Genomic DNA, 13,511 nt, shown 5'->3' on the forward strand with positions numbered 1-13,511 from the left:
CCTTCCATGCTGCTTCGAATCTCATCCACTAATTAAGGGGTCAGATGCGCTGACAGATGGGGTTCGGGGTCAAAAACTAGGTTTGCTTGAGTCCTCGCTGTGTTCGCTGGAGATGATGCCATCGAAGAAAAGGTTGCTGGGAAACCGTTTCTTTGTTTAACTTTGTCGTCATAAAAGAGTTGACCATCAAACACCTCCTGGACGCGAGTAAATGCACGCCGTAACATTTACGACCCCGTTGAGTGATGAGCTCGGTCCTTCCACTGAATCTCTTCATGTTGCTGGATCTTTAAGCAGTCACACAAGCACGCCCTTGACTCGACTGGGGAATTAAATACGCTACAGTTGACATCAACACATTGTTTCTCTCATCATCAAGCCTTTGAGTGTGCGCTTGACTTGAGAGGGATTGAGCACTAACCACTCTCTTTGTGTGTACATGAGTGCCCATCTGCGTGCATGTGCGGTGTTTGTGCATATTCCAATTTCACATGAAACAGCAAGGCAGGTGATTTCTCCTGAGATATTTGCTGCCCAGGCAATCTCTGACGCAACACCCCCACCCTGCCCTCCCCCCGGGCATCCCTTGAGAATGCCACCCTTAATTATACATAAGCAACAGAAGGGGGATAACATTTGAGTTGTGTCACGCTGCTAGGACATGTTTCTATATGAAGTCCATCCATACTGAGGTGTAAAACACAATACGGCTGGGAAGGATCAATATGGACTAATAACAGAATAATAATCACCAACCGTTTTGAAACTTATGCTTACTGGTTCAGCCATTGTCTGCTTTTGATTAAACAAAAGGTAATGAATCTACATTCACCAAGGAGGACATAAATCGGAGAATAATTACTGTTGAAAGGCTGAAATCAGAGAATCTGAGCAATTTTAAGTTAAGTGCGGGCTCCAAACGAGTCCTCGACTATTAAAATAATCGATTAATTTTGACCTCTCTCAACCAATGCACAGCTCAACTTCAGTCAAATTTGGATTGGAAGCGAACTTGTCCGCTTGCCCGACAATTAAAAGTACAGTGTGTAGGATTTAGTGCCGTCTAGTGGTGTACTAATAGAATGCAACGACCTCAGCTCGAAGCGCGCACGTGCACTACGGCCACTCAGAAGGAGCACGTTTCGCGAGCCTACCACCAAATATCGTCAGCAGAGGTGCAACCCAAAAGCTCCAAGTCAAGGTTGCGCCTCGTGTGACAGCATTTGTAGAAATTGACACAAGTTTCAGAAACTCGGTGAACATGACACACAAACAGATTTCATGCGACGCAAAGGGGTACTAAAGGAACCTCTCTCCCGATTCGAAAATGAATGGTAAACTGTTGTTATGTGTCCGGTTGGTAAAAGTTTTACCTCAGAATGACCAAAATTGTTCGTTTGCACGCATGTGGAGCTGCTATATTTACATAAAACAATGGCTTGCGAAATCATCACCAGGTTCGACAAAACCTCAACCTTGAAGCTTTTCGTGTAATCCCGATGGACAGCAAACAGATGCGGAGAAAGAAAAGAAGTAGTCCATTTTTTTTTTGTCTTAAAGTGCCCCAAAAAGCAATCGGAAGCTCCGTGTAAAGGCTACTGTCGAGCTGATACTCACATTACCCCCCCCCCCCAAAAAAAAAACAACAACAGTAGCTGGGCCGCCGCTTTCAGCAGGAGAGGAAAGCCAGCTCCTTTGGCACGGACTCCTTCGCCAACATTCCCTCAAACCGCACGGACCTCGTCAGGCAGCGTGCCAGTGACATAAGCGTGTGGTAACATTAAAAAGAAACCTCTGGGATGGCGTTCCTTTTTCCCTTTTGCTTTTCCCGTTTCAATTATTATTGTGGCTCTGCCATGCAAAAACCTCAGTGCGGTCGCCGTGCTTTTTTTCGTGGCACTGTTGACCCCACACAACATTTTCAAGCTGTTAATATGCAAGATTTTGGCCTTGTTCTGCACAGCAAAGCGGACCACTGACTGAGGGACATTTATCCTCTCAGCGGACCCATCTGGTTTCAACTTTCCGCCGTCGCACGCTCACCGACTCCTATATGTTAGATTGCGGTCGACGCTCGCTACCACCCAGTCTCCCCTGATGAGACGGGCTTAGGTAAACGGCGTAATTGCCCTCTCTCGTTAGCGCTTAACGGTCTCACTCTCAGCGGGCCGTCGACGTCACTGCCATTAGCCGTGCACCAATGAGACGGTCAGCCTCCGTGGCTAAGGGTGGGGCTGGGTGACAGGACATTACCTCACACACCAGGCGCTCACCAACATTCCGGTAAACCATGGGATGGTGCTTGGAAAGTGGTGCTCGTTTCTCTCTCTGTTGCTTGTTCTCTTTCCTTCCACAAATGCCTCGCAGATGCTCACGTCTGCTCAGGCTTCAAATTCATCGCGTGCGTCTTTGCCAAGAATCCGAGGACCAGACCTAAAAACATACCTGTGGCAGATATGTTTCGCTGCCGTTGCATCAACGCTAAATTGAAGTTCCATCCCTCCATTCCAATCGTGGGGAGGTGAAGCCCGTGAGGATACCAGCGGATGATTGGAACAACCGTTTATCTGTTTATTACAATCTGGAGCCTATCCCGGCTGCGGGTGAAACGCGGACGACAATCTGGATTGGTTAGCGGTCAAATTCAAAGCACATGTAGCTCAGATTTACGCCGCCGCGTAAACCTGCAGTTACTGAACATGCATCGATCCCATGCGGGTTGCGCGACAAACGTGGACCGCCACACGATCGGCGACCGCCATGCGACCGTACGTCGTCGCCGTCCCGTGAAAAACACTTCTGCCCATTTCGGGGTGTTCTTTACCTCCGAAGAGGCCAAACGACTCCGTAAAAACGAATGTTGGGTAGCACAGCATTCTATTTTCACTCCACTCGACACTTTCGTCCTGTTCTTCATACTGGAGAATATAAATTGTACCTTGCACATACTTAAGGCTTAGTTCATGTTGATTGTACAAGTGATTTGTTAAGTCGTTGACACAAAACAGCAAAGAGTCGAGTTAATATATCACAGCGAGTGCCCTAATTATTGATTTTCTAAGGAGTGGCACCGAATAATGCAGAGAGGGGCTTGCCAACGTGAAAACAATCACTTTCCCCGGACTGCGTCTTGCTTCTTTTCATTGCCAAGTACGGTAAAGATGACCTCAGTGAAGAAGTGACCTCATGCTTGTTTGGATCGAAGGTATTTATTGAGCTGAATCCACAAGTCTGAAGTACATCACTCCGTAGGAGTCATTGTTATTGCCGTCACTCTGTCTTTCGCAACGGCGTTTCCCCACTTTAACCCCACTCTTGACTTCTTGCTCTCGCGGTACATTTTGCTGTGCCCCGCAAATTTTCAGCGTCCTGACTCCCGACCGTTTGCCCTCTCGCTCTTTTTCTGCTCGAGTTCCTCTCCTCTCCATCGCCCCTTGGCTTCACCTTAATGCTGCCGTTAGCTAAAGTGATGTTGAACAAACACCGGTGGGTGCCTACAGTTATGGTCGGTCGGGTTGTTGCCTGACCAGCCAGCTGGTTCAAATTAAGACCGCATATTTTCCCTGTGGGATTACGGTCCGAGCGGACACCTAGTACTGTGTTCTTGATTTAATATGGGTTCTTTGTGACATCCTTGAATTTGTTACAGGTGGTTGAGTTATTTTTCAGGGGATGTGAACTCAATGTAGTGGTTTGCTGCGTGTTGTTCCTGCTGTGATGACAGGCGTTTTCGGAAGATTTATGCCTGTTGATCTCAGAACAGTCGCTGGCTTACTCTTTGGCCTGTGGCTGGTAGAGGGAAAAACAAGTTCCATGCAGCAATGAGTCACGATGGTTTGTTTAGACGCTTCGAAAACTGGTGTCACAATTAAGACGGTCGAAAAGTGGCTTTGTGTCGGCAGAATTGAGGCACTCGTAATAAAATGGGCAATAAAACGGTCCCTGACAGTTGGCTGACTGTTTCGTTCATTCATTCATTCATTATTGCGTTGGTAGCACGGCGCTTCGCAGAGCTGACTTGCACACAGCTGGCATAAGATCGATTTGCACTCAATGCCCCATTCACCGTTGCGCCGCGACTGACTGGCGACAAGTCCAGGGTGTAGTCCCGGGGGCTACACCCGTAAAGAGTTGGAGGTTAGGGTTCAACACGGAGCATGTCCTAAAGCATGTGCGTGTCAATTTCTTTCAATAGGCCCATAATGAATTAAATACAGTACTTATTTTTCTTTTATTTTGTTAATATCACATCTTGCGTTCAAGAGCATGATGAATAAATGTGGTTCCAGAATTCTGTCATTTTGGCATCATACTGAAAACTATTAATCCAGAAGCAAACATTTTTATTGTGAAAGTCAGCGGTATACAATTAGTCCAGTGCTTTTCAACTCTTTTCTTTGACGCAACCCCTTCCGCCCCATGAATAAGAAAATATTTCGCACCCACCGCAACTCTTGCGCCACTACTATACATAGTACAATTTGCCTAGAAAATTGTTATCAGACAAAATCCCAACACAGTACAGCTAATACCTGTTGAGCACACTTTGAAAATGACAGTTCCACTGCCACCTACGGTAGTGGATGTGCCATTACAGTTTATTTAGGTACAGCAAAAAAAAAAAAAAAAAACCTTAAAAAAGCATGTTCCTATTTTAGATGCACTGAATTAGTCTGAATGACGGCGATGATATCTTTGCTTGGCGTGCAGGTAGGTGCTCCATCTATGTTCAGTCCTAAAGGCTTTATACTGGCTCCCAATCAACTGTAGAATCTATTTCAAAATTCTGCTACTGGTCTATAAATCGCTGAAAGGTTTGGGTCCTAAATACATGGAAGAAATGCAGATTGAACATAAATCCAGTCGGGCTTTGAAATCTGCAGACTTGGGTCAATTAGTGGAGCTCCGAGTTCAAAGCAAACATGGTGAAGCACCCGTTAGCTGTTATGCTGCACACAAATGGAATGCGATGCCAACAGAAGTGAAGTCAGGCCCGAAAAACGTTTCACCCCCCAACCGCGAACCTTTGATGAAGGCGATTTAAACATTTCATTTTTTTTGTAAATTTTCAAACCTTACATGTTTTTCTGCACTTTAAATGTTTTTAACAGTTTCTGTTCATGCGTCAATGCACGTTATTTTAGTAAATTAGGGAAGCCTTTTTATTTTGTCTGCTTTGCTTCTGAATGTTGGTAACCTTTGTGTTCGTAGATGTTTTTGCGTTATTTCTCCTGTAACGCGGAAAACAGCTCTCTTCCTGCATCGTGCCTGCCATCCATATCTTCCGTCACGTTTCCCTTGTCTCTGGGCACCTTGAGACTATAAATATTCTGTGCAGCATCTTTTGTCATCTGTACCTGCTGTGATAGTACAACTGTTTTAATCAAGCAATCAATTGAAAGGTCTGCTAGCGGGTGGTGTTTCTTAATACCCAGACTGACAGCGGGCAAATATCTGTCATCATATTCTTTGCGAAAATGTGTTGTTCCTGTTTTGCCTTGTGACATTAGAGTGTGCTGATTTTGGTGTTGTACCACTCATATGCAAAGTACTGTGAAGTCTTGACTGCCAGTCATTTTGTGTGTGTGTGTGTGTGTGTGTGTGTGTGTGTGTGTGTGTGTGTGTGTGTGAATAGCAGCCTTGGCCCCGAATACCACATCCTACAAAGATACAGTTACTAATGCCTTTGACAGTTACTTTTGCCTCCAGGGGTGGGCTGACTGGTCAGTATTGATACAGTTTGACTGTGATAGAGCTAAAAGCATCTGGTTTTCATTCCACTCATGTATTTTTCCCAATTTTCTCATTTTTATTCTATTGAGCGAAAGGCTCATGGCAAAGACATTGCAGAGAGAACCTGCCTCAAATTTGTCAATAATAGCTGCATTACTAAGCAGATGTTTGTCCAGTCTTGCAGACTTTGGCTTTCGCAGATGGTAAACTGGTGGAAGTAGCCTTGGAATATTAATAATTGTTTCCATGTGGTTTATTACTCAACCTGTTATAAAGAGACTTCTATAAATGTCTGTGGGGTTCTGTAGCCCTACCCTGGAAGCATTCGTCAACAAACGTTCATTTTTAATGTCCCCTGGGACACATTTTTGGTCTTATTATAATACCTGATCATGGCTCAAAGGAGTCCAAGGAATCCTGCAGCGTGTTTAAAGGATCCGACATCTTGCTTCAACGCAACTGTATCAAATTAAGCTTCTTGGGTTAACGCTAGGGGTGGGCACGACGGGGTTCGTTGTACGTGCTTTTCTGTGGGCAATAGTCTATCGCTCGGTTGTTCAGTTATAAGTGACCACAGCGGTCAGTCTGGTGAGCGCCATTGCGAAGTTTGGTTTTGTTTCACAGAAGTAGAATTTAAATTCGTACTTGGTGCAAACTTTTAATTTTTGATCGCAGGGGCTGTTTTTAATAGAAATCGAGCTTGTGAGTTGCTGCTGACATGACATTCAAACTGTTGGTTTGCTTTGGACTGCGGCAATGTGCTTTGAAGCAAACTGAGTCAGAGATCCATCAGTTTCTGCTCTGATTCAGGAAATATATACAGTATATACCAAGCATGAAAGAGAATTCAACTGTGAGTGAAACAAATGTAGGTGCTATTAAATTGGGAAAGGCGCTGGTGAGCTTCATTTGAAATCTTGGAGAAAATAATGCATGGAACCAAGTTCACTGCTTTGTCACAGATGGGGAAACGAGTGAGCGATTGGGGAGTCTTTGGGATCAGAAGATGGAAAGACAAATTAACGGAAGGACCTGCTCTTAGGCTTTAAGATGAGATGAAAGGTATCGAACCATCTTTAGAAAAACATGCAGTATTGAAAACAGGAACTGGTTGGGACGAGGAAGGTGAAACACTACACTGAGCACTGGAACGGTGTGACTGGATGCTTTGTTGTGAAAGTCGACCCAATTGAGGTTCCACCAGCGTCGAGGAACAGATCGGGGTTGAATTTCCCGGGTCCCACCGTATTTGCAAGAACAAGAATGATTTTTATGGCCGTGCTTGATTAAAAGCAAGTCATGCTTTCTAGTCTCAGAGTTCAGATGATTTGATTTAATTAAGATGTTTTACACTTAACCTGTGCCTCCCGCTTCGCAATTATCAAATGACAAAAAACAAAACAAAAACAAAAAACTGTCCAGTTGCATCACAGCGTCATGGGATTCTATCCAGAAAATGGCATTTGCATTCTCATAGGAATACTCATTTCTGCTGCATCAGCAGCAAGCACAGAGGCCATGTCAACAGATTCAGGGAAGAGATATCTGGGCAGATAGGCAGTCGGGCCAGTTTTTCCACGGCGGCAGAATCTTACAGTCGCCGCCATAGCAAAACTCTCCGGTTACGGGTGTCTTATTTCACCAGCTCAGGAGAGCGGGCGAAACTGTCCGTCCTTGGTTATCTGCCCTCCATTCGCCTTTGTGTTTGTTAATCGTTTAGTTGCGGTGTCCATTTGTCATCTTTTTCCTCCCTGTCACCTTTCTTTCTTTTCAATCCATTCTGTTTTGCCAAACATTATCTTTGCTTTACAATCCTTTTGCAGCCAATAATGACATGCAAGACAAGGTGGACCCATTGACCCGCTTCCTTGTAAACCGGCCGTCAGCAAATTCGAAACTGTAGCAAGACTCTGGCGCCTTGTAGTGGGCAGGTATAGCATGGTGTTTTAAAGACGGCTAAAACAGCCTGCGTCATTGACCGCTTTTATGCAAAGCGATATTTTGAGAGATTGGCAGAGAGACAACTAAAAACAAGTAATTCAAAATAGAACTTGCCCTTGCACTTAATGTTGTAATTACTATAGTGGAGAGCCCTGCACATGTTTCTCTTCAAAGGGCCGGTCCCATTTTGGGGTAATTGGAGACAATGACATCCAAATGGTGTTACTTATCTTCAGTCCATGCAGCAATGTTTGATTTGGTCGCCACCTTTGCAGAAAATGCTGCTTCACAAAGATAGGGTGCTTAAGCATTGTCTGCATTTGCCAAAACTTCGTTGACGCATTCAGATGCCCACATATTATGCATTATATCTTACTATGTAGGCACTTCCTCTGTCAGTATTTTTTGTTGTTGTTTGTTTTCCCCTTTCGAAAGAAGCTCTCGGAAGGGGCTTGACCTCTCAGTTGCCCCCTTTCCCGGTGCTTGTGCTAGTGCTAGTTCCAGGCCAGTGTTCAGGTTAGCACTAGTCCTTTCTTTTTCAACCACCGAAATTGGCTGTAGCTTGAGCTCTGGTGACTGAAACTGGTGCTTAAACTGGCCCCAATTATTTTTTGGGCCAGACTCCGGCACCAATACATGAGGGGCAGGGGGGCGGGGTTAGCATGACGATCGCAGATGGAGAGGAATGTCTCCCCGCACACCCGGAAGTTTAGCACAAACTTTTGAGCGTGAATTCAAAGAGTGATCGCAAATGTGCTCAGATAGCACGCGATCTCCGACTCGCAGCCAGCCTCGTGATCATCTACAATGATTAAGAAAGATATAAGCGTTTGCTCAGTGCATGTCCATGACTGTCATATACTATGTACAAGTATAATCGATGCTATGCTAAGTTGCCGAGCAGATGCTAAGAGTGCATTATTATTATTATTATTATTATTATGATGACGTTTGGACGCTTTATGATGACGCAAAGACGTAGCTTCAACCTGCCTCTTTGTCGGTGGCAAACCAAACTCGTTTTTCGGAAGAACTTGCTAAGCACCAACTAAACACAGCACTGATCCTTTAGCGGCTAAAGGCTAAAAAATCGTTCGGCTAAAGTTTAACCGAACAATTTTATTATTTTTTTTGATGGGGGGGGGGGGGGGGTTGGAAAATGGGTAAGTGCGGTTCAGTGCCAAGTGACCCATGGAATACAGTAGTTTCATAGGGGACCAGTAAACTAAAGTATCAAGGGGAACTATTTTGTCTACTTCAACTACTAGTCAAAATAATAGTAAATGTTTTATGCTCTCTTCGTCTTGTCTTAGACATGTCAGTCCAAGGTGTTTGATCTATCTGACGGGGTTTCCCAATATGCCTGGTTCCCATGCCATGATGCCCGCAAGTCTCCCTGGGGATACCCAAACTACTGGCTGAAGGTATAACCTTGGATTTAATGTATCACTTGGCAACATTTTGAGTCAATCAGGATTTGGATTCAATGGTATAAATAAAAAAATACACCGGATGAATACATCCCGATTTTTGAGCTGACAGACATGTCGGAGACAAACGTCCTGGTTTTATAATACCTTGTGTTCATGAAACATAAACTTTTAAGGTTTGGCTGAGAAGAGGAAAAAAATGCATTAAAATGCGACCACATAACACAGGCACTTGCATTTATGATGCAATATCAGCGAAAAAAACCCAGTTAATAGTGCAGTCAGTTTCTTTCATTGGAAATCTGGACACTACTTCCCTTATCCAGGCCCACTTCTCTCATCCAATGGTGGCTGCGGCAGTGATCATACACCTGGCGGCTGATGGGACGGGTTACATCGACCAGACTCAGTGTAACGTCACCGTTCAGCTGGTGGACACCAAAGAAGGCATCCATAGCCTTGGTAAGAACCATTTTCTGTTCCAATGTTCTGTTCACACATTAAATGTCACCGACACGGAATGAGGAGGTGAAGTTCACCTAGCAATTTTAGCAGCGTAAGAAGATGATAATAAAAACAACAACAACAATAATAATAAGTTTGTTATTTCAAGCTGAAACAAAACTGTCATCGACAGTCCGTGTTATTTTCCACACCACACATCAAATTATTGGATTGTGGCACAGTGTAAAAGGCGCAGACAGATAAAGTAAATGCTGAATCTACAATGGCTGTAATGCATCAATTTTGTGGGATTTCTGTGCTATTCCCTCTGCCAGTGAGGGAATGTCCATTTTGTGGAACTTCCTGTGTAACGTTTGCCACATATCAATTATGAAGGGTATATATTCTTCCAACAAGTTTCCAAAGGTAGTAACAGGCCTCCTGTGGAAAATATGCACTCATCCCTTCTCTATAGTGCCCATAAGGGTTGGAGGTGAACCGGAGCCTGGCCCAGATGACTCACAATCACAAGGGAACATATAGTCAAAGAATCATTCACACTCACATTCACATTCAAACCTATGGACACTTCAGTGTCTATTTTTTGTAACGCTCATATTTTCCACCATGCTGGCCATGGCATACTGTATGATACAGTAAATAAAAATCATATACGGCATTCCTATTTTCTAGGGGGAAAAAAGGCTCTCTAACATATCTATTCCAATACATGCATGATGAATGTTGAGGTTGCATTTCATTAAACCAAAACAAAAACCTAGATTTGGTCAACAAAAAGCTTTTCTTGGTCCTTGTTTATAGGCGAGTGGCGACTGAGCTGCCGTACGAATCCGTTGGTGATTCCAGTGAGTCATGACTTATCGGTGGCCTTCTACCACACCAAGGCCATCCTTGTCGTGTTCGCCTCCCGCCTGGTAGCCATCTCCGGCGTCGGCCTGCGCTCTTTCCAGTCCTTTGACCCCATCACCATCAGCGGTTGCCAGAGCAATGAGATCTACAACCCCACCGGTCAAAGGTGAGCCAACAAACCCTGTCAACATATCACACGTAGGACAAGCAATTCCATATTGTTGAACTTTGCAATTATCATCTCCATCTTTGATGTCATACAATTGTAATCCCACTAAAATTACTGTATGAAATGTGCTTATGCCAAACGATGACGTGCCATACCACAGGAATCAGACATGCTTCATTTACTCCAAATCAATCCGAGACACAATGCCGCGAATGTGCTAAACATTGCCTGTTTTCACCGTGAAGTTTATTTATACGTCCCTGATGGACAAATTTCCTCTGACCAGAAATGATTCGTTTAAACTCCAAAAAGTCTAGCAAAGCAGATGTCTTGATTCTCCCAACAAAAACACATAATGGAATTGCTGTTCAAGAAAATACGAATTAAAAAAAAAAAGTGTGCGACTGTGTGTGTGTGTGTGTGTGTCACAGCATTCTTTTCCTCAAATGCATATTGGTGGAGGTGTCTCTAAGGATCTCTCTCTCTCTCTCTCATGTATACATATACACATATATATATATATATATATATATGTGTGTGTGTGTGTGCGTGCACACAAACCCACACGTGTATGTGAGGAAGTGTTTGGAAGAGCTAACCTGATGCAACTAGCCACTTAAAATCGAAAGTCAAACATCAGCGACAATTGTTGATGTCATTCCTCCGGGTTGTTTATGGGACCACCAATGAGATTTTGCAGTAAAACGTGTCCTTTCCGAGTTTAAGTACTATTTTCAATTCAAACTTTTTGGGTGACGAGTCACTTACCACAAAAAGCACGGCATCTGACCGCACGCAGAAAGTAACTCGCACTGTTTACCCGATTGCCACACCGCTGTCACGCATGCGACTGATACACACACACACACACACGATTTTGCTGCGCCACATGCTGCGAGTAAACATCACAATCCACAAAGGGCACTTGTTTGTGAAGGTGTGCGGCTCGCCATACAGCTGTTTATGGTATTTGTCTTGTGCCAAAAACAGCTAAGTTGATTTCGAACTCGACAGGTCAGTGGAGTGGTCCAGCAAAATTTTGATTTTTTTTTTTTCTCGGACTTGGAAATACAGAGACCCTTAAGATAGGAAACCGATGAAATGAAGTTAGGAACTAATTATCTTGCTTGATAGCTGCTGTTGTTCACACAGAGGCTCCTGCACCCATTTGAACATTGTTGCTAACCCAAACATTAACACTGAGCCTCGTGAATAGCTTCAATGAATCAATGTGCGAAGTTCCAGACTGCGAACATTTAAACATTACCGACTGTGTCCACAAAGAAAAACCTCCTTTTCTAACTTCTTTACTGAACATCACTTGTTGAGGTTGGTGATCCTTTTGGAAATGAATGAATAAAACACCAAAAGCTCAACTAAAGGGAAAATCGCAGGCACAAAATTTTTATTATTATTATTATTTTTTTTAATCAATTACTTGATATGCCCACTGAACTGAGGTCACATGTGCAAATGGTGTGACGCAACATTTGAATCCAATTTTTAATTTTGGGAGCAGAGATGTCTGCTCACCCCCCCCAACTGCCTTTGCCAACTTTTGTCCCATTTTTTTTTATGTGCTTCCAGCTCTGGTGCTGCCTCGCTCACACACATTTCCCGTTACATTCCACAACACCACATCCCTGCCCCACATTCCCTCATCCCCCCCCCCCCCCCCCCCCGTTAACAACAGTAAAAGCTATTTAATGTCACTTTACGCACACCATACACTATATTTTAATATGGTCATTAATGGAAGGACTATGGGACAATTTTGCTTTAACTTTATTTTATTATCACCTTTTAGCTTGCAACGCTTTTAGTTCTGTTTTCTTCACTTCTATATTCAAACTTGATATTACTTTCAGTAATGTTCTCATCCCTTTTTTCCCCACCATTTTTAATGTTGCAACTACTCTATCTATTTATTGTTAAACCAGGTAAGCCCGACCTGGAGTCAATTTAGGGTTCAGCGTCTTGGAAGCCGGGTTTCGAGCCAGCTCAGCCACAGCCGCTTCTGACTGGCTAAAAACGGATTATGATCGCATCATTATAGCGCCGCATGGTGCCCCGCCATGCACATTTAAACATTTCATTTGGCCTAATTCCATTATGACCAATAAATTCTCACGCTTTGTCAGTGGTGGGATGGAACCATCGAGCACGGGCGCACACCGTACCTACAGGACGTACGTAGGCAACCTGTGATTCATGCGAGAGAGGAAAAAAAAGCACTAAAGAAGAAAGATGACGGCTACAAGAGAGGCTGTAAAATGAACGAAGATATAAAACTCATGATTAAATTTCTGCAGCCCAAGCGTGTGCGCGCGCGCACGCACACACACACAAACACACACACACACACTAAGGCTTTCTGTGTGAATTCATATATGGTAGACTGTTGTAAAATAAAAGAAAATGTGTGCAGGTTTTCCATGAACATGAAACGTCAAAAGAGTCCTTGTATTCGACCACTCCTCATTCCCATATGTCACTCCACAATAAACCCCCAACCTCCCCGCCCCTCCCCCTTCCCATGCCGATCTCCTGTCTCCATGTGGTTTATCGATCTGATATGTAAAACAGTCAGTGATGGATGCATGTGGTCGCTGACATTTTGCAGTGTTATTTCACCCGTATATACGCCATGTGCAACTTTTCACGTCACCCTTTCACTTTCTCTTCACCTCCTCTCCACCATCCCCGTCTTCGCAGTTGTGTACATTATTCGTGCGAAGCCATCGACTGCCAAGAGCCCTTGATCCGCAATGCAGAGCTCAAGTGCAGCAACGCCGGCCGCCACTTCTACAACGGCGACCGCTGCACCATCTCCTGCAACTCGGGATACGTCTTACAGATCCACCAGGATGATGACATCATCAAAAGCCAGGTAAAGCACGCGCACGCACGCACATGCATTAGGT

General features: G+C 44.2%; 1 protein-coding gene across 1 annotated transcript in view; it reads left to right on the forward strand.

Moving 5' to 3' along the window:
- pappaa (pregnancy-associated plasma protein A, pappalysin 1a) overlaps window positions 1-13,511 on the forward strand; it is a 76,516-nt gene that overhangs the window by 35,275 nt on the left and 27,730 nt on the right. Inside the window, exons 11-14 of the mRNA XM_086135331.1 lie at window positions 8,988-9,098; window positions 9,431-9,566; window positions 10,371-10,584; window positions 13,303-13,477. Of these exons, the coding sequence (XP_085991457.1) occupies window positions 8,988-9,098; window positions 9,431-9,566; window positions 10,371-10,584; window positions 13,303-13,477 (636 nt within the window). The remainder of the gene's footprint in view (window positions 1-8,987; window positions 9,099-9,430; window positions 9,567-10,370; window positions 10,585-13,302; window positions 13,478-13,511) is intronic.

This window comes from Hippocampus guttulatus, chromosome 17 (genome assembly GCF_054856545.1).
Source record: "Hippocampus guttulatus isolate MCC_2025c chromosome 17, RoL_Hgut_1.0, whole genome shotgun sequence".
Lineage (NCBI taxonomy): Eukaryota > Metazoa > Chordata > Actinopteri > Syngnathiformes > Syngnathidae > Hippocampus > Hippocampus guttulatus.